A 22143-nucleotide genomic window follows, 5' to 3' on the forward strand; every position below is an offset into this window, starting at 1 on the left:
ATAAACATGCAATAAATATTCTCAAGAATAAAAGGATTTTAAGTATAATAATATTGGACGGCCTGCGGACTCAGGGGTCCCGGGTTCGATTCCGGTCAAGGGCATGTACCTTGGTTGCCGGGCACATCCCCGGTGGAGGGCGTGCAGGAGGCAGCTGATCGGTGTTTCTCTCTCGTCGATGTTTCTGACTTTCTATCCCTCTCCTTTCCTCTCTGTAGAAAATCAATAAAACAAAAAAAAAAAAGAAAAGCCAAAAAAAAAAAAAGTATAATAATATTAACAAAACTGTACTAACATAGTATGATATCACAAAAGTTGTAGGAAATACTAACAATATGCAAATAACAGGATTACTTCTATTATATTCTAGAATATTTTTCCTCTCTGGCTCTACTTTTGTTCATCAGTTTATTTTGTTCATTATATTCTACAAATGAGTGAGATCATATGATATTTAGCTTTCTCCGACTGGCTTATATCACTTAGCATAATGCTCTCCAGAATCTGTTGCAAATGGTAAGAATTCCTTCTTTTTACAGTAGCACAGTATTCCATTGTGTAGATGTACCACAGTTTTCTAATCCACTCATTTGCTGATGGGCATTTAGGATGTTTCCAAATCTTAGCTATTGTAAATTGTGCTGCTATGAACATAGGGGTGCATATATCCTTTCTGATTAGTGTTTCTGATTTCTTGGGATATATTCCTAGAAGTGGGATTACTGGGTCAAATGGGAGTTCCATTTTTAATTTTTTGAGGAAATACAATTCCATACTGTTTTTCACAGTGGTTGCACCAGTCTGCATTCCCACCAGCAGTGCATGAGGGGTCCTTTTTCTCCGCGTCCTCCCAGCACTTGTTGATTTGTTGATGATAGCCATTCTACAGGTGTGAGATGGTACCTCTTCGTCTTCGTCATTTTGATTTGCATCTCTCAGATGATTAGTGACTTTGAACATGTTTTCATATATCTCTTGGCCTTCTTTATGTCCTCTTTTAAAAAGTGTCTATTTAGGTCCTTTGCCCATTTTTTGATTGGGGGTTGTTTATCTTCCTTTTGTTAAGTAGTATGAGTTCCCTGTAAATGTTGGAGATTAAACCCTTATTGGAGATAACATTGGCAAATATGTTCTCCCATGCAGTGGACTTTCTTGTTGTTTTGTGGATGGTTTCTTTTGCTGTGCAGAAGCTTTTTATTTTGATGTAGTCTCATTTGCTTATTTTCTCTTTGGTTTCCATTGCCCTAAGAGCTGTATCAGTAAAGATTGCTATGACATGTCTGCTATTTTGCTGCCTGTAGATTATTCTGAGATTTTTATCGTTTCCTATCTTATGTTTAAGTCTTTTATCCATTTTGAGTTTATTTTTGTGTATGGTGTAAGTTGCTGGTCTAGTTTCATTTTTTTGCATGTATCTGTCTAATTTTCCCAACACCTTTTATTGAAGAGACTGTCCTGACTCCATTGTATGTTCTTGCCTCCTTTTTCAAATATTAATTGAGCATAATGGCTTGGGTCAATTTTTGGGGTCTCTTTTCTATTGCAAAAAAGGGAGCCCACTGTATGGGAAAACATATTTGGCAATGATACATCTGATAAAGGGTTAATATCCAAAATATATAAGGAACTCATAGAACTTAATAAGAGGAAGACAAAAAATTCAATTAAAAAAATGGGCACCTGTCAGAATGGCCATCATCAACAAATCAACAAATGACAAGTGCTAACAAGGATGTGAGCAAAGGGAACCCCTTTCACGGCTGGTGGGAATGCAGACTGGTGCAGCCATTATGGAAAACAGTATGGAGTTTCCTCAAGGAATATATCCTAAGATTCCCAAAACACCAAACAACATCAGAAAGAATATATGCACCCCTATGTTTATAGCAGCACAATTTACAATAGCTAAGATCTGGAAACAGCCCAAGTGGCCATCAGTAGATGAGTGGATAAAAAGGTTGTGGTATATTTATTCCATGGAACATTATACAGCAGTATCTCTTACCCTTTGAGACAGCATGGAAGGACCTGGAGAGTATCATGATAAGTGAAATAAGTCAGTGAGAGAAATCAAGTATTGCATGATCTCACTCATATGTGGAACCTAATTAACAAAATAAACTGATGAAGGGAGTGTATTCAGAGACATGGAAGCATGGAACAGAATGCAGAATCTCGAAGGGATTGTGGGGGAGGGTGGGTGAGTGGGGGGTAATCAACCAAAGACCTTATATATATATATATACGCATTACCCATAAACACAGACAATAGGGTGGTGAAGGCCTGGGGGTGAGGGTGGGGATAGTGTCAATAGGGAAAAAAAGGAAACATGTGTAATACTTTCAACAATAAAATTTAAAATACATGAAGAAAGAAATAAAACACAAAAACAAAATTGCAACTAAAATACAGAACAACCATCATTTAGAACCACCTGAAATCTCAATGAATGGAAGTCCTACAACTAGAGAAGTAAAGAAGAAGGCACATTGAGACTGGTAGAAGGGGCGGAGGGCCAGGCGGTGTTGGACTAGCACCTACATGTGTTGCTTTTTAAATCAGGAGGGAAATCATCTTTGTGGAGGCTGCCTGTGAAGAGCAAGGGGTCCCAGCCCTACACCAGACCCCCAGCCCAGGCTCTGAGAGCTGGGAAGAGAAGTCCCTATAACTACAGGTTGTAAAAACCAATAGGGATTGGAGCTCAGTGGCACGTAGGCTGATGGAGACCCAAATGTTCCTTTTAAAGGGCCAGCACACGGACTGAATTTACAAAGTCCCACTTCCTCTGAGCTCCAGCACCAGGGCGAGGCTCTGGGGACCCAGACACGTATGAGAAGGAACTGCATTGCATGGCATTGGAGCAGTAACTGGGGGGCAGCTTTCTCCCAGATGGAGGTGCTCATTAAAGGTCATTGTTCCTGTGCTGGGACCTCCCTGGTTGCAGGGCTGACTGACAGCCGTATCTGTTTGCTCTGCCCTGGTGATTCCCTGAGACCCCTCCTGATCCAATCTGAAGCCCCACCTAACCTGTTTGCAGTGACTTTTGCATATGAATGGCCTGTCTTAGCTCAAGCTTCAGACTTCCCTAAAATCTCTCAAACAAGCTACAGCTGGGTCAGCATGTGCCAAACCTATCAATATAGGTCCAAGACACTGCACTAACACAAGCCTGCCTTGCTTCACAGCTGGGCCTTGCCTGGGCACCTCTAATCCCAATACAAATAGCCCCTGCAGAGTGAACCTCATCAGTGGCTGACTTTGCACCTCCCTGGAGGCCCCAGAGCCAGTACACCCAGTGGGCAGCTTCTGACCATAGCAGATTACAACTCTACACATCCATAAGTAACACACTCAAGGGGCAGACTCAGCACAAAAGCCCCACTGAAGCAAGTCCAGCTCCACAGGGGTGTTTCCTGCACAGCAGCTCTCCCACTTTAGCCACAGCTGGTCCTCACAGCCAATTGGCCTGGAGATTAACTCCTCCTAGAGACACCAACAGCAACTAAGGCTCAACTACAAGACTGTGTACACAGCCCACACATGGATGTACCTAGAGTATCCAGCTCAGGTGACTGGGGAGGCTGAGCCACTGGGCCCTACAGGACACCTACTACACAAGGCCACTTCACCAATTCCAGGAGACACTGCAGCTCTACCTAAAACATAGAAACAAACACAAGGAAACAGACAAAATGTGGAGACAAGGAATCATGTCACAAATGAAAGAAATGGAAGGAAGCAAACTTTGGGATACAGAGTTCAAAACCATGGTTATAAGGTTACTCAGGATCTTCATGGGACTTTCAAGGATCTTAGTGAGAAAGTCAAAGACATGAAAAAGGACTAGTCCAGTGGTTCTCAACCTTCTGGCCCTTTAAATACAGTTCCTCATGTTGTGACCCAACCATAAAATTATTTTCGTTGCTACTTCATAACTATAATGTTGCTACTGTTATGAATCGTAATGTAAATATCTGATATGCAGGATGGTCTTAGGCAACCCCCGTGAAAGGGTCATTCGACCGCCAAAGGGGTCGCGACCCACAGGTTGAGAATCGCTGGACTAGTCAGAAATTAAGCATACACTAACTGAAATTAAAAAAAAAATTTACAGAGATTCAACAGTAGAGTAGAGGAGTCCAAAAATCAAATCAACAATGTAGAATATGAGGAACCAAAAAAAACACCTAATTAGAAGAGAAAAAAGAAAAAAAGAATCCAAAAATATAAAGACAGTGTAAAGAGCCTCTGAGATAACTTCAAGTGTACCAACATTCACATTATTGGGGTGCCAGAAGAAGATGAGAGACAGCAAGATATTGAAAACCTATTTGAAGAAATAATGACAGAAAACTTCCCCTACCTGGTGAAGGAAATAGACTTACATGCCCAGAAAGAACAGAGCGTTTCAAACAAGAGGAACCCAAAGAGGCCCACAGCAAGACACATCATAATTAAAATGCCAAGGGCTAAAGACAGAGAGAGAATCTTAAAAGCAGCAAAAGAAAAGCAGTTAGTTACAACTGTCAGATGATTTCTCAACAGAAACTTTGTAGGCCAAAAGGGAGTGGCAAGAAATATTCAAAGTGATGAATAGCAAGGACCTACAACCAAGATTACTCTACCCAGCAAAGCTCTCATTAGGGTCAGATAAAGAGCTTCACAAAGAAGAAAAAGCTAAAAGAGTTCATCACTACCAAATCAGTATTATGAACTTTTAAAGGGTATTGAAGAAGAAGAAAAGAAGAAGGAAGAGAAGAAGGAGAAGGAGAAGGAGGAAGAAGAGGAGGAGGAGGAGGAGGGGGAGGAGGAGAAGGGGAACAAGAAGAAGAAAATATAAACAATAAAATGGCAACAAGAATATAACTATCAACAATTGAATCTAAAAATCAAAATAAACAAACAAGAAATCTAATGAACAAAATAAACGGTCAAATAAAATAGAATCAGAGGTACGGAAGCATGGCACAGACTGATGAATCTCAGAGGGAGGAGGGGAGGGAGAGCTGGAAGAGATTAACCAAAGATCTTACCTATGGACACAGACAGGAGGGTGGTGAGGGCCTGGGGCCCATTGGGAATCAGGTGGAGAGGGACAATGGGGGGCGGGGAGGGAGAAGGGGACATCTGTAATATTCTCAACAATAAAGATTAAAAATAATAATAATAATCAAATCTCGTAGCCCAGCTGGTGTGGTTGAGTGTTGATCCATGAACCAGGAGGTTACGGTTCAATTCCTGTTCAGGGCATTTGCTGGAGTTGTGGGCTCGATCCCCAGTAGGGGTCATGCAGGAAGCAGGCAATCGATGATTCTCTCTCATCATTAATGTTTCTACCAACCTCTCCCTTCCTCTCTCTGAAATCAATTATAACATAGAAAAAATTAATTAAAAAATCTCTTAACCTAGGGCTAGCATTTGGCCTTCAAACTACTTTTGGGTTTGAGGATGTCTCTAGGATCTTTTCATCCATCCAATTCATTGTCATAAAAAGAATCAGGTCCAGCTGAACAACCTGCTCTGGCAGAGACTGACAGGCTACTTACTAAAACTGTCTTCTCTTCCTGGGCACAAAGTCATGTATCTGGGTGGGGCTCTGTGACTAGTTCTTGCCACATTTTCACTCTCTCCCTGATGTCTACCTGGTAAATGATGCCAGAGTCATCTTTTTTCTTCTTTTCTTCCACCAGAGTAATTTTTAAAGACACATGTTAATAGAGCCACAATATGGGAAGGGCCTGGGTCTCTAAATGACTATGTGGAGTGAAACTTCCCTGCTTACTGATATTTGACTGTGATATGGGCAAGAAAGTAATCTTTGTGTTAAGTGACTTAAGATTTGAATTTTTTAAAATAGCAGTTATTGCTACTTATGCTAATAAACTTGCATAGGTGATACCCTAATTGGTGGTAAAGATATTACTAGAAACTAATCCCCTATTTCCTTTGATGATTAACAAATATAATTCCATTCATATGTAACTTACATAATTATTATATTAATACACTAGCTTACAAAAGTTATAACAATTAGAGCATGTGATTTAATGAATAGAAAAATAGTGACTTACCTAGAGATCGAATGCCTTTTTGTACAAGAAAACTGTTCAAAATAGTTGTATTCAGATTTAATATAAGTCCCAGTGCTGGTGTAAGTTTCCAGAAGCCATCCTATGAAGTTCAGAAAACAAATTTAACTAACATTCTTGAAATTTCATCACATAAGTTATGGGATGAGTAAGTTTCCAATTATTTCAATTCAGTTTATTAAGACATGTCTAAAATTTTTATTACTGTAAAATCAAAGTTCTTCATATACTAGAGACACAGTACATACTATAGACACTAAATATCTAGTGGCATTTATAAAAAGTCTGAAAAAAGGCACATGTGTAGAGATATTTTTAAAATGGTACTATATATTTTTTCTTCTAACAATGCATTGTTTCTCAAAGCAATGTTCCTCAAACTTTTAAATAGCATGATTCCTTTGTTAAACATTAAAAATGTGCCCTTATGATGTCTGAATCATGAAACTGACAATTTTTTACTAAATATAAAATTTTTATGTTGAATATGCTCTTTCAAGTTATTTCCTTGTGTTCACTGTCCCCCACCCACCCCAGCAAAGAACCACTGCTTTTCAGGCTAACCTTTGTCACATGCTTGTGGGAGCGAGGTAAGCTTCCATGTGAGGATTAGACAGACTCTAGGTCTCAGGGGAACCCATACAGGGAGCAGAAAGGAGGGTGATATCACAGGCAGATGCACATGTTAAAGAATCTATGGCCATAATTTGAAAAATACCAGCAGTGATAATATGTCCCAACCAGTATTGAACAGGTGCTAGGTGGTATTTTATCTTTTCAGCCATTCTTTGTGGAGGTATTATTATTATTATAGCCACTTTGCAGATTGAGGACACTGGAGTACAGAAAGGTTAAGGTACTTGTTCAAAGTTACACAGCTAAGAAGTGGCACAGCCAGGATTTAAGCCCTAACAGTTTGGCTCCAGGGTCCACAGATAGCAGTGGCTGCTATACTGCTACCTATACTGTGGTTATATACATCTTTCCAGGTTAGGGCAGCTGGGCAACTGTTATTATCTTGTTTAAACCTGAAACCACAATACAATGTAGATACTATTATTATTCCCATTATATGGGTAAGGAAACTGAGGCTGAAAAAGGTTATCTGACTTGCCCCAAATCACCAAGTAGCAGCATTGGGACTCAAACTTAGTCTTATACAAAATCCAGTTGTTTCTGTTACTAAACGACATCAAAAGAAATAACTATAGATGTGAGAGAGGGCCTTAGTACCTGTGCAGGAGGTAAATTTATTTAATCATTCCGTTTGAGAAGCTAATAAGCACAATCCTAGATCCTGACACATGCTCTAACACAATCTTACATACTGAGTAACATTCCTAGGACCTTCTGCAGAAATATTTAGAGTATGCTTACTAGTATAGTGTCTGTGCTTAACATCACAATGGGAAATTCATGTGACTTGCAGATCATCAGTCCTAGAACCTAGGAAATTAAGGTCTTACCCTTGGCCCATTCAGGGATGCTCATTTTCAGCTGAGAAATATTATCATTCATTAGCATGATATTCTGGCCAAAGGGTTATAAGTAGAGAGACAAACAACAGTCATCACAGAGTACACTGTTTTGTGCAATTGCCTTTTTTTAAAAATTTCTCAGTAAGATTTTCTCAATGAAGGAAGCAGTGTGTTGATATACTCTGTCACAAGACCCTTCTTAACTCACTGTGGATTGGTCATATACAGTTCAATGACCAGCTACTTTGAGCAGTACTGTTCTCAACTATGAAGCAAATCAACAACAGATATAGGTGAAATAAGACTAATACCTCGGTTTGCAGACTGAAGAGTTCAGTCCCAGGCACAAAATTCATCCAGCTTTCTTTGCAGTCTATGTCATCCCCGTCGTTTAGTACCGGAAAGCTTGCAGGAAAGTCTCTTCTTGTTATATCAGATTTTTCTACCTTTTTAAAAAGCCTACTTGCAAAAAATCCTGGTGTTTCATCACTTTCTGTTTCAAAAGAACTTAAGCCAGTCAAATATGTATGTGGGAGAGAATCTGATGATGCAGTTCTTGCAGAAATATTTAATGGAGAAGCCCCACATGTTGGAGGAGCCCATAGGGAGCAAAGCCAATTTGATGCATTGGCTGCTTGTAACTGGTGCTCAAGGGAGCTGAGGAATTTGGAAAATAAAGAGGAGAGGAACCAGGAAGAAGATGAAAGCTAGACCCTCCGGTTGGACCAGGGGGAGGAAGTCTAGGAAAAGAGAACAAAGGATTCTGCTGAGGGGGAGAGTCCAACTCAAGGGAACTGTCAGTAAAAGGACAGAGCTCAGGGCCTTCATTCATTGTAGGTAGATCAGACTGTCTGCAGCTAAATAGGACACCTGAGAAAGCAGAACCAGTAAAAGATCCGAAAGGCAGGTTGTGGGAAGGCAGGCTGGGAGGAGAACCCCACTGAAGGGAAACGCCAGGGCAACAGTCTGTCTTAAGGCCTTGTTCATTATTAGGTGGATCAAACTGTTTGGGACTAGCAAGAGAACCAAAAAGAGAGCTCCGAGGATAGAGGAAAGCAGAACCAACAGAGGAAGCAGCTAGGGAACTGGTTGAACCAGGGGCAGCAAAGGATTTGGAAAGAGCCACTTTAGGTGAACTGGCTTTTGTAAAATGTGGTTTAATTTCTGTGTGTTTAAATGAATCTACCTGACTTAAGTCCAATGGCCTTTCTACATCTCTACATTCAAAATTCTGTGTTAAAGATTTTTCTGGTATGTGGAAACCTAAGCTACACTCTCCAAAACCTTTAAAAACTTCCAGCTTAGATGATTTATATTTTTTTTTAGTCAAACATTCAAGTTGCAGTTCTTCGTCCCATCCAGAGGATGCTAAAAGAGTCTGCCCAGAAGAAAAAATTATGATGTCAGGGAAAACAGAATAAAATGACCAATCAAGCAAATGCCGTTCTTAGTAGCTGACTTCCCTGTAGTCAAGCAATTGCTTATCCCAGAGAATTGAAAAAAAAAAAAGCTATTCAAGATCATTTAAATGAAACACCCTCATTTTATAGGTATGGAATATGAGATTTGGAGAGGATAGCAGCAATGAATATATAACAGACCTTAATCTCTCTTAGTTCTCAGAATCACAGAATTTTGAACACCCCTTATTTTACACCAGAGAAAACTAAAGACCATAGTAGTGATTTACCCAAGATTTTACAATGAGCAGTGTCATAGTGTGTAAACTAGCCCTAAAATAAGCTGGTAATTTGAAATAAAATTTTCTAGTCCTTTATACTGTTTTACAGCAATATTCAGAAGATGAGAAAACTGGAAAAAAATTCAAAAGCTTTAAAGTAACTAAATGAATATATCTTTATACCAGAATATAAACAAAATATATAACAAAAGGGATTGAAAGGTGCTATGTTACTATTATTGTTTGAATATAATTTAAAGAGAATTCCTTAAAAAGTTACATGTAAATAAAATGCAGTTTTATATGAATTACAAGCCCTTGAGGCATTTTGGAATTGGGTAGCCTCTAATTTTACCAATGTAAATGAGCTATTTAGAATTTTCAAGAATCAAGATGGTGGTGCCTCCCACAACCACATCAAAATTACAACTAATATACAGAACAACCATCATTCAGAACCACCTGAAAGGTGGCTGAATGGAAGTCCTACAACTAGAGAAGTAAAGAAGAAAGCACATTGAGATTGGTAGAAGACACATAACGGGCTGGTCCCACACTCATGTGTGCCTTTTTTTTTTTTTAATATATTTTATTGATTTTTTACAGAGAGGAAGGGAGAGGGATAGAGAGTTGGAAACATCGATGAGAGAGAAGCATCGATCAGCTGCCTCCTGCACACCCCCTCCTGGGGATGTGCCTGCAACCAAGGTACATGCCCTTGACCGGAATCGAACCTGGAACCCTTCAGTCCCCAGGCCGACGCTCTATCCAATGAGCCAAACCAGCTAGGGCTGTGTGCCGTTTTTTTAATTGGGAATTTAAAAAGAGTAGTCCTTTCCCAGCTCAATCAAGTTTTAAGCATAAATTTAAGTAATTAATATTGAAGAACATATGACAAGACATACATTCCAAAATAATTGTTAAAAATAGAAGAAAAGAACCAAGATGGCAGCATAGGTAAACAACTGAACTTGCCACCGCGCACAATCACAATAAAACTATAACTAAAAGACAAAACGAATATCATCCAGAACCATGGGAAGGCTGGCTGAGTGAAAATTCTACAACTAGAAGGAAAGAGAAAAGCACATTGAATCCGGTAGGAAGTGCAGAGGTGTGGAAGTGTGGAGGTATGGAGGCGTGCGTAAAAGGGGCTGGCAGCTGGGTATGCTGTTGTCGTTTTCAACCAGGAGGGAGATACAAGCTCCTGACTGCTCTGAACTCCAGTTCCAGGCGAGAATTTGGGGACCCAGACTCATACGGAGAGAAACTGTACTGTCTCGCATGGGGCCAGAATGTGAGGGCGGCTTTCTAGCAGAGGTGCTTGCAACTTTCATTGTTCCTGCACAGGGCCACAGGACATAGAGACCCAGGGACCAATCGGGGGAGGGTAACCATTGCTGTTTGCACCGCCCCATGATTCCCTGAGACCACGCCCCACTCAATTTACAACTCCACCCAAGCTGTGCGCAGAGGCTTCTGCATACTAATGGCCAGCCTTTCTACACCTAAAAAACCTGTCAAACTGTAGCTGAGTCAGAGAACCCCAGAGCTTCCAAAAGAAGGCCTAAGGCATGTCAGCAGCCTGCATTACTTCACAGCTGCGCCTCATCTGGGCACCTCTGCAAATCTCTCTGTAGCTCCTGCTGGGTGGCCCCAGGAAGTGGCTGACTTTGCTCCTCCTTGAAGATCCAAGAGCCAGTGTACAGTGGTTAGTGTGAGACCATAACAGATTACAACTTTTCACATCCATAAGTGACACACTCAAGGGGCAGACTTAGTGAGTACCAAAGCCCCACTGATGCAAGTCTTGCCTTATAAGGGTGTTTCCTGCATAGCAGCTCTCCCACTGTAGTCATAGCTGGTTCCCACAGCCAATTGGCCTGGAGGTCCATTCCTCCCAGTGATACCAACAGCAATCAAGGCTCAACTACAATAAGACTGTGCACACAGCCCACACAGGGGTGCACCAAGAGTGTCCAACTCAGGTAATTAGGGAGGCTGAGCCACTGGGCCCTATAGGACACCTAGCACACAAAGCCACTCTATCAACACAGGGAAGCAGCCAAAATGCGGAGACAAACAAACAGGTCACAAATGACAGAAATGGAGGAAAGCAAACTACTGGATACAGAGTTCAAAACCATGGTTATAAGGCTACTCAGGAATCTTCTAGAAACCTCAAGAAATATAGTGAGACTCTCAAGGATATGAAAAAGGACCAATTAGAAATTAAGCATACACTGACTGAAATAAAGAATAATATACAGAGATCCAACAGCAGACTAGAGGATCGCAAGAATCAAGGCAAAGATTTGAAATACGAAGAAGCAAAAAACACACAACCAGAAAAGCAAAAGGAAAAAAGAATCCAAAAATATGAAGATAGTTCAAGGAGCCTCTGGGACAACTTCAAGCATACCAACATCTGAATTATGGGGGTGCCAGAAGAAGAGAGAGAGCAAGATATTGAAAACCTATTTGAAGAAATAATGACAGAAAATTTCCCCTACCTGGTGAAAGAAATAGATTTACAAGTCCAGGAAGCACAGAGAACGCCACACAAAAGGAATCCAAAGAGGACCACACCAAGACACATCATAATTAAAATGCCAAGGGCAAAAGACAAAGAGAGAATCTTAAAAGCAGCAAGAGAAAAACAGTTAGTTACCTACAAGGGAGTACCCATACGACTGTCAGCTGATTTCTCAACAGAAACTATGCAGGCCAGAAGGGAGTGGCAAGAAATATTCAAAGTGATGAATAGCAAGAACCTACAACCAAGATTACTCTACCCAGCAAAGCTATCATTTAGAATTGAAGGTCAGATAAAGAGCTTCACAGATAAGAAAAGCTAAAGGAGTTCATCACCACCAAATAAATTATATGAAATGCTGAAGGGTGTTCTTTAAGAAGAGGAAGAAGAAGAAAAAGGTAAAGATAAAAATTATGAACAACAAAGTGACAGCAAATACATATCTATCAACAAGTGAATCTAAAAATCAAGTAAATAAAAACTCTGATGAACAGAATAAACTGGTGAATAGAATAGAATCAGGGTCATAGAAAGGGAGAGGACTGACAATTCTCGGGGGGAAGGGAGTGTGGGGGGTGCGGAAAGAGAATGGACAAAAATCGTACACCTATGGATGAGGACAGTGGCGGGGGGTTAAGGGCCGAGGGTGGGGTGGGAACTGGGTGGAGGGGAGCTATAGAGGGAAAAAGAGGAACTACTGTAATAATCTGAACAATAAAGATTTATTTTAAAAAATCATGTTTATCTGTTAAAAAAAGTTCTTAATCAGATAACTGAAAAAGAACAATTACATTAGTGATGGGCTAGACTTATTAAAGTATTTTGTTAAATTACAATAATTAGACAAATCAATAGGACAGATCACCTGGTCCAGAAACAGATCCTAAAACATGTGGGACTCTAGTAGATGATAAAGATGGCATTTCAAGTCAAATAGGAGGAAAAGAAGAATTATGCAATAGATAGTGTTAGAAAAAGTTGGCAGCTACCTGAAAAAGAATAATGTTGGTTGCAGACTTCCTATCTTATACCAGAATAGATTCCAATTGTGTGAAAAATTCAAACATGAAACCATAAAATGATTTAAAGATATAATTAAGGGGAAATTTAATTTAGCATAATCCCTGAACAGGAAAGGTATTTCTAAGCATGACAAAAAACAAAAATGATACAAAACAAAACCACCAAAAGTGAATTTTAAAATTTACATATAACCTGTTTGCTCTACATAAAACCACAGCACATTTACTAGTAAACAGCTATCCATTTTGCCTGGCTGGTGTGGCTCAATTGGTTGGGCTTTGTCCTGCGCACTGAAAGGATTTGGTTCGATTCCATAAATAGCTAACTGGTTTTTGTGTGTGTGTGTGTGTGTGTTTTTTTTAATGTTTGAAAAGCTTCCTTTGGAACAGTGGTTCTCAGCCTTCCTAATGCAGTGACCCTTTAATACAGTTCCTCATGTTGTGGTGACCTCCAATTTCATTGTTACAAATTGAACATAATTAAAGCATAGTGATTAATCACAAAACAATATGTAATTATATATATGTTTTCCGATGTCTTAGGCGACCCCTGTGAAAGGGTCGTTCGACCCTCAAAGGGGTCGCGACCCACAGGTTGAGAATCGCTGCTTTGGAATCTGAAAGGAATGATTCAAAACCTGGCAAAGATAACACACACACACACACAAACTACAGACCAATGTTTCTGATGAATACATATGCAAAAATCCTAAAGAAAATACTACCAAATCAAATTCAACAATACATTTTAAAAAAATGATACTTCACGATCAAGTGGCATTCATTCCAGGGTCATAAGGATGGTTCAGCATACACAAATCAATCAATGTAATACACCACATTAACAAAACAACAGATAAAATTCCTCTGATCTTATCAATAGATGGAGAAAAAAACATTTGATAAATACAACATTCAGTTATTATTAAAACACTCAATAAAATAGGAATAAAGGAAAGTACTTCAACATAATAAAGGCCATGTATTACAAACCCTCAGCCAATATTATACTCAATGGCGAAAAACTATAAGTTTTTCCTCTAAAATCAGGAACAAGACAAGGGTACTCATTCTCACCACTCTTAGTCAACATAGTTCTGGAACTCCTAGGTAGAGTAATAAGCAAGAGAAAGAAATAAAATGCATCCAAATCAGGAAGGAAGAAGTAAAAGTGTCACTTTTTGCAGATGACATGATTCTGTATATAGAATATCCTAAAGACTCCACCAAAAAACTATTAGAAATAGACAAATACAGTAAAGTTGCAGGATACAAAATCAATGTACAAAAATCCAATGCCTTCCTGTATACTAACAACAAAACATCAGAAAAAGAAATGAAAAAAACAATACCTTTTGCAATTGCAACCAAAAGAATAAAATATCCAGGAATAAACAAAGGATGTGAAAGACCTATATACTGAAAACTACAAAGCATTATTAAAAGAGATAAAAAAGACACAATAAAATGGAAAGATATTCTGTGTTCATGGATTGAAAGGATCAACATAGTTGAAATGGCCATATTACCCAAAGCAAGATACAGATTTAATGCAATCCCCATAAAAATCCCAGTGTCATTCTTTAAAGGAATAGAACAAAAACTCATCAGATTTGTATGGAACACAAAAGACCTTGAATAGCCAAAGCAACGAAGCCAGAGGTATCACACTACCTGACTTCAAATTATACTGCAGAGCTATGATAATTAAAAACAGCATGATACTGGCAGAAAAACAGACACACAGATCAATGAAACAGAACTGAGAGCCCAGATATAAAACCACATGTATATGAGCAGGTAATTTTTGACAAAGGAGACAGAAACATATAATGGAGTAAAGAAAGCCTCTTTAATAAATGGTGCTGGGAAAGCCACATGCAAAATAATGAAACTAGATTACAGTTTGTCCCCATATAAAAAAATTAATTCAAAATCTATCAAAGACCTAAATATAAGATCTGAAACAATAAATTACATAGAAAAAAACATAGGTACTAAACTTATGGACCATGGTCGTAAAGAACATTTTATGAACTTGACCCCAAAGCAAGGAAAGTAAAGGTAAAAATAAATGAATGGTACTATATGAAACTAAAAAGCTTCTGCACAGCAAAAGAAACCGACAACAAAACAAAGAGGCAGCTGACAGAATGGAAGATGGTATTTGCAAACGAAAGCTCCGATAAAGGTTTAATATCCAGAATATTTAAAGAATTCATAAAATTCAACATTAAAGAATCCAATTAAAAGATGGGCAGAGGACCTGAATGGACACCTCTCCCAAGAAGACATGCAGATGGCCAACAGACATATGAAAAGATGTTCAACCTCACTAGCAATTAGGGAAATGCAAATCAAAACTACAATGAGATACCATTTCACACCTGTTAGAATGGCTATTATCAACAAGAAAAGTAATAGCAAGTGTTGGAGAGGTGGTACAGAATGTAGATTGCTGGTGGGAATGTAGACTGGTACAGCCACTATGGAAAACAGTGTGGCAATTCCTCAAAAAAATTAAGAACAAAATTACAATATGACCCAGCAATCTCTCTCCTGGGTATATACCCAAAAAACTTGAAAACATGTATTTGCAAAGATATATGCACCTTTATGTTCATTGCAGCATTATTCATGGTGCCAAGACATGGAGACAACCAAAGTGTCCTTCAATAAAGGACTGGGTAAAGAAGATGTGGTACATATATTACTTAGCCATAAGACAGAATGAAATACTGCCATTTGCAACAACATGGATGGACCTTGAGAATATTATGCTCAGTGACATTAGTCAGTCAGAAAAAACTAAGAACCATATGATTTTACTCACAGGTGGGATACAAAACTGATACTTGTGGAAACAAACAGCAGTGTGATGATGGTCAGAGAGAAAGGGGTGAAGGGATTGGGAGTGAAGAAGCCCTAATATATGGTGACAGAAGATTATTTGACTTTGGGTGGTGGGCAAATAGTGAATGTACACAACTTGTATAATAGAAGTGTACACTTGAAACTTATCTCATCTTATTAACCAATGTCATCCCAATAAATTTAAAAATTAATTAAAACTTTAAAAATAATATGTTTATAATAGCTAATTTAATATCTTTGTTTACTACCTTTATTATACCTTAATTTCTGGTTTTGTTTTTATTGATTGACTAGAGGCCCAGAGCATGAAATTTGTGCACTGGGGGGTGGTGTCCCACAGCCCAGCCTGAACCTTCTCCAATCTGGGACCCCTGGGGGAATGTTCAACTGCTGGTTTAGGCCCAGAGGTCGGACATCCCTCTCACAATCCGGGACTGCTGGCTCCTAACCGCTCGCCTGCCCGCCTGCCTGATTGCCCCTAACTGCTTCTGCCTGCCAGCCTGATCACCACGAACCACTCCCCCTGCCAGCCTGATCACCCCTAACCACTCCCCCTGCCAGCCTGATCACCTCTAAACACTCCCCTGCCAGCCTGATCACCTCTAACCACTCCCCTGCCAGCCTGATCACCCCTAACCACTCCCCTGCCAGCCTGATCAATGCCTAACTGCTCCCCTGCAGGCCCAGTACCCCCCAACTGCCCTCCTCTGCGGGCCGTAGTTTGCCCACGGCTGGTCTAGATCCTTTGGTAAAGCACTTTGACTAGGTCAATAGCCTTCTGGGAGCTCTGTATGGAAATCTTTCCACATAGGCTGTGGGAATGCAAGCCATTTCTGACCCTGTGTGAGCTTCATAATGATTGCTCTACCAACTTCTCCTTTCTTATGGTTCTTTCTCTAGCCTTGATTTTTACTTCCCACATACCCTAATCAGGCCTCAGCCAAGGACTAGAAAGGAACCCTCCACAGGTCCCTGGAGCCCATTCTATGCCAGTGCTTTACCTCTTAACCTTAGCCACTTTGGTCTCCCTGATCCCCACTTACTCTGTCCCCCTCACTCAGAGGCACTATCAGGCTGTTTTGGGATCTAACATCCTTGGGCTATTGGCTGGGGACTCTTCCCAGGTAGTGAGCTAACAATATAGGACTCAATTCATTTGTTTTCTTCTCTAAGGGATCACTGTTCTGCTCTATCCAAAAGCCACCAGTTCATATATTTTGTCCAATCAAATATATATATGTTGTTTAAGGTGGGAGAATACATCCACTTCCTAACTGCATCCTGTTACTCCTTCATGGTCAGTAGCAGAGTTTTCCTCACTATTTAAAATTTAAAATGCACATATTCTCTGGCCTTTGAAGTCTGCTTTTAGAAATATCTCCTACAAATACACTACAACACATGGGAAATAACACACATGAAGGTTATTCCTGTAGCACAGTTTGTTACAGGCATGAAATAAACTTAAAGTCCATTGACAAAGGACTTGGCTAAATAAATTCTAGCACATCCATATGATATAATGCTATTCAGCCATAAAAATAAGGAAGCTGTTCTTCAATATATTTCCAAGGTATTGCACAGTATATACACTGTATATAGTACACACATGTGGGAAAATTCACATTTAGCTCATATATGTATGTGCTATCCTGGAGAGATTTCACAAGGATCCAGTAACCATGGGTACTCTGGGGAGGGGAACTGAGCGAATGAGGACGTTTAGAAGGATTCACTTTCTCCCCTTCTATACTGTCTGGATTTGAACCATGTGATTATGAGAGAAACAATTTTACTAAATTAACAAAAATAAGGTCATACTTCCCAGCATGATTCTCGATTGACCAAAATTATTCACTTTGCTCCTCTCCCCCTTCGAGTTCCCAATCTTTAATTATGTTTAATCACCTTCATCTACAAGGGACAAGGCAGGCCCTCAACAGAGAGAATGCTGAAATATAGTACTGGAAGGGCTCTAATTTTATTCGTAATACTCTATTTGTTGCTAACAACAGTTGAAGTATTGAATTTTAAAAATTACTGACTTTATGTGATATCATGCGATCTCACTCAGTTGTGGAATATAATGAACAACATAAACTGATGAACAAAAATAGATCCAGAGATAGAGAAGCATGGAACAGACCATCAAACTTCAGAGGGAAGGTAGTGGAGGGTAGTGGGTAAGAGATCAACCAAAGGACTTGTATGCATGCAGATAAGCATAACCAATGGACACAGACACTAGGGGGTGACGGCATGTGCTGGGGGGTGGGGGTGGCTGGGGAGAGGTCAATGGTGGAATATGGAGAGGTATGTAATACTTTTAAACAAAGAATTTTTTTAAAAAAACTTACTTTAAAACTTAGATCAGAGGTTATTTTTATAAAACCTCTATCTTTTACTTTGCCAGGAATATTCCAGGGCCTGTTCTCTGACTGCCTGTTATTGATCTAACTTGAAATCATTCCAAATGGAATTCTTTTCATGTCACATTTTGGTAAGTAAAATAAACCATGAGGGACAGTCACAAAGGCTTGAATATTTTTGCTAAATTTGATGGTTCATTCAGAAAAAATTATTGTAGCTAAAATAAACTATCAAGTCATCAATTTAATTTGTAACATAAATTTTCATCCTAAAGGTTTGGATCTGGAAGTATTAATATCCAAAGCATTTAGCATAGAAAATACTGTCAATAATATTGTAATAACTATGTATGGTGTCAATTGGGTACTGGACTTATGGGGTGATCACTTCATAAATTATATAAATGACTAATCACTATTTGTACACATAATATTGTATGTCAATTGTAGTTGAAAAATTTTTTCATTGTCTTAAAAAATCCAAAACATTTGCAAAATTAGTATGGAATAATTCATTATCACACTATAGTAAAACCCAAATAAAGTTAGAACCAATTTCGAAAATAAATTTAAAAATTTTAGAAACAATAACATGCACTATGAGAAAACAGGTAGACACAAAGAAGGAAATAAACATCACAGATACTCTCATATCCAATGTCCATTGGGCATATATCTCTCCAGACTGTTTTTGTGTGTTTGACCCATATTTAAAATAAATATACACTTTCAATGTCCCATTTTGACAATAGGCTGTCTTGTTCAAGAAATGCAGTTGATTATGAGTTGTGCATCACGATTTTTGCAAAACATGGCACTCAAATGGCTCCTTGTGGGAGTAACAAAGAGAGTACAGGATCAAAGTCCCTCAGCATGGTCCCTTTCCTGTTCTTTGACAATCCCTGAGCTACATTCCCTGAAATGGAATATGGAAGTTCCAGAATGACCATTGCAGCCTCATGCTGATGCTGTCAACACATACAGTGCCTATGGGTGAGGCTGTGTCTGGCTCAACTTACCATTGTGATCAGCATAAACACACCTCCTTCCTTACTACACTCTCCCAACAATTTGTGTGCTGTTTTTAAGTTTATTTATCTTTTGAGTTGGCAATCCATGCCCATGGTATAAGATTCAAAATATCCAAAAGGGTGCATTGCAGCAATCAAGTCCCTGCAAAACTTCCTGGTCACCCCGTGATCTTCTCTAGAGATGAGTTCCGTCACCAGCTCCGAGTGTCTCTCCCCAGAGGGGGTAAATGTTCAAAAAATTTAAAATAAGGACATGAACAAATAAGCAAAAAAAAGTCCATTCTTTAATTTTTGTTTTTCCATATGGAGTAACATGTTATTCATACTGTTTTCCCATAACAGCACATGAGGACACCTCACTTTTTTAATGTGTATTGGTTTAATTTTTTAAAATATGTTTTTATTGATTTCAGAGAGAGGAAGGGAGGGAGAGATAGAAACATCAATTTTGAAAGAGAATCGTTGATCAGCTGCCTCCTGCACACCCTGTACTGGGGATGGAGCCTGCAATCCAGGCATGTTCCCTGTCCAGGAATTGAACTGTGACCTCCTAGTTCATAGGTCGATGCTCAACCACTGAGCCACACCAGCCGGGCAACACCTAACTCTTTTTAAGGGCTGTGTAGACATTGTACTACACTGCACAGAGGTTGTACTGATCTCCTGTGCCCTCAGCTTGTGGGAGGGTGCCTGTTTTAACACCCTTTCTAATGATGACGACAGCTCACGTTTACTGAGCCTGCTCTACTGGCCTATGTGCATTAATTCTTGCACCCTTCATAACAACCCTGTGTGGCAGGTTTTCTACTTTCAATAATCTCCCTTTTTTTTATCTTGTCAACCCAACGGATAAAAGACTAGACCTCATTACAGTTTTAATTTGCATTTCTCTTAGCCACAATGAGGCTGAGCATCTTCTCTTATGTTTAAGAACCACATTATTTTCTTATTCATGATCAAACCCTTTGCCTGTTTTTCGCTGGAATGACTGATCTTGTTCTTAATTCATAGTTCTTTATATATTAAGGAAATCAATCTGTCTTTGGTGAAAATATTTTTTCTCAGTTTATCACTGTCTTAGGATTTTTGTCAATTTTATTTCTCTAACCTGGATCCCTGAAAGCACTGTCTTGTTCCTTTGCTTTTGAATATGCCTTTCAATTTTTAGTTAAGTCACATTTGTCAATTTGCTGTAAAAGCCACAGTATAAAGCACTATAAACTTTAAGACACATTGGTGGTGAACAGTTTATTTCTGTGTGACAGTTTATTTGTCTGTGAATGAAGCAGAACCATACTTGTTCCCTTTTTTGTACTTTATAGCTGTATTTATATACTAGAGGCCCGGTGCACGAATTCGTGCATGGGTGGGGTCCCTCTGGATGGCCTGAAGGGATTGGGCCGAAACCTGAAGTCCAACGCTGCTTGTAGCTCCTACCTGCTGCTCCTGCTCATCCCAGCCTCACTGTGCCTGCTATGGGCTTGTGCCCAATCAGTCCTGATCAGGAGAGGCTCACACTGCCGCAGCAGCACTCGCCAGCCATGAGCCCTGTGTCTGGCGCCCTCCCAAGGGGTGGGGCCTGCGGGATTGGGCTGAAACCGGCTCTCTGACATCCCCTGAGGGGTCCCAGATTGTGAGAGGGCACAGGCCAAGCTGAAGGACCCCACCGGTGCACTATCGGGCTGGGGAGGGACCACAGGAGGGCTCCAGGGCATGTCCGGCCCATCTCACTCAGTCCCGATTGGCCAGACCCCAGCAGCAAGCTAACCACCTACCAGTCAGAGCATCTGCCCCCTGGTGGTCAGTGCACATCATAGCGACTGATCAACTGGTCAACTGTCTTCCCCTTGGTGGTCAGTGCATGTCATAGCGACTGGTTGACCAGTTGACTGCCCCCTGGTGGTCAGTGCACGTCATAGTGAGCAGTTGAGCAGCCTTAGCATATCATTAGCATATTATGCTTTGATTGGTTGTTCAGTTGTTCTGCTGTTTGGTCTATTTGCATATTACCCTTTTACTATATAGGATGGTGACTTCCTCAGTTATTAGCAGCATTTTTATAAATGTACAAATGTTTGTATATATATTCTGCATATACAAGTAATAAAGTTCCTATTTTAGCAAAGGGCTCCCCTCACCACCATAAAAATATGAAAACATAATACCAATCTATGTGGTAATTAATATTTACCTGTGATATGCTGGCGTTTGGGTGCTCTTCCTGCCAACTCATGTACGGCAGAAAATCTACATCTTCTTTGGCAATAAGTTCCAAAATATTTGGAGTATTAGGAAAAGGTGACTCATTACCATCCTATATTGAATCACAATTAGATAAAACAAAACAGCTATTATCAAGTGAAATGATTATTATACATCTTAAAGTCCTGTGAATATTTGGTTTGGAATATGTGTGGTTGTCAGATTGGATCCTGTGTCCTGGGCCACAAGTGAGAGAGAAAGAGGCAGAGAAGACAGACGTTTTTAGTTGAGTGGCTTTCCTCTTTTATTTATTTATTTATTTTTGTAATTCTTGCCCAAGGATATTTTTCCATTGGTTGTTATTTTTTATTTTTTTAGAGAGAGTGGAAGGGAGGGGGAGAGACACAGAGAGAGAAACATTGATTGAGCCCGTAACAGAGGTATGTGCCCTTGACCAGAATCGAACCTGGGACTGTTCAGTCCACAGGTCGATGCTCTATCCACTGAGCCAAACCGGCCAGGGTGAGTGGCTTTCCTCTTACTAAACCCTTCCTAGGCTCAGGTGCTGCACTAAGTGCCTTATATTTATGGAGGAGAAAGGGCTTTTCAGAGAGAGGGTAGGGGAAGCCTAGGCCTTTTCTATTTTTTGAAGGTCTTGGATTAATAAAAGATGAGAAATGCCAAAAAAGTAACAAAACTGTAGTAAATCTTATAAGTACACGTGTAACTAATTAATAATTATATCATCTATAATAATAAAAGTGTAACATGCTAATTAGACCTGACAGCCGAACGACCCTCTGGACGTCCTTCTGTACGAAGCCAGGGCTGCGAGGGCCAAGCAAGCTGCCATGCTGTCA

General features: G+C 39.7%; 1 protein-coding gene across 1 annotated transcript in view; it reads right to left on the reverse strand.

The window, feature by feature from the left end:
• Positions 1-22143, reverse strand: part of PARP4 (poly(ADP-ribose) polymerase family member 4) — a 120651-nt gene that overhangs the window by 13187 nt on the left and 85321 nt on the right. The window contains 4 exon segments of the mRNA XM_014452900.2: positions 6073-6172; positions 7880-8166; positions 8169-8946; positions 21273-21395. Of these exon segments, the coding sequence (XP_014308386.1) occupies positions 6073-6172; positions 7880-8166; positions 8169-8946; positions 21273-21395 (1288 nt within the window).

Source organism: Myotis lucifugus, unplaced genomic scaffold (genome assembly GCF_000147115.1).
Source record: "Myotis lucifugus unplaced genomic scaffold, Myoluc2.0 scaffold_19, whole genome shotgun sequence".
Classification (NCBI taxonomy): domain Eukaryota; kingdom Metazoa; phylum Chordata; class Mammalia; order Chiroptera; family Vespertilionidae; genus Myotis; species Myotis lucifugus.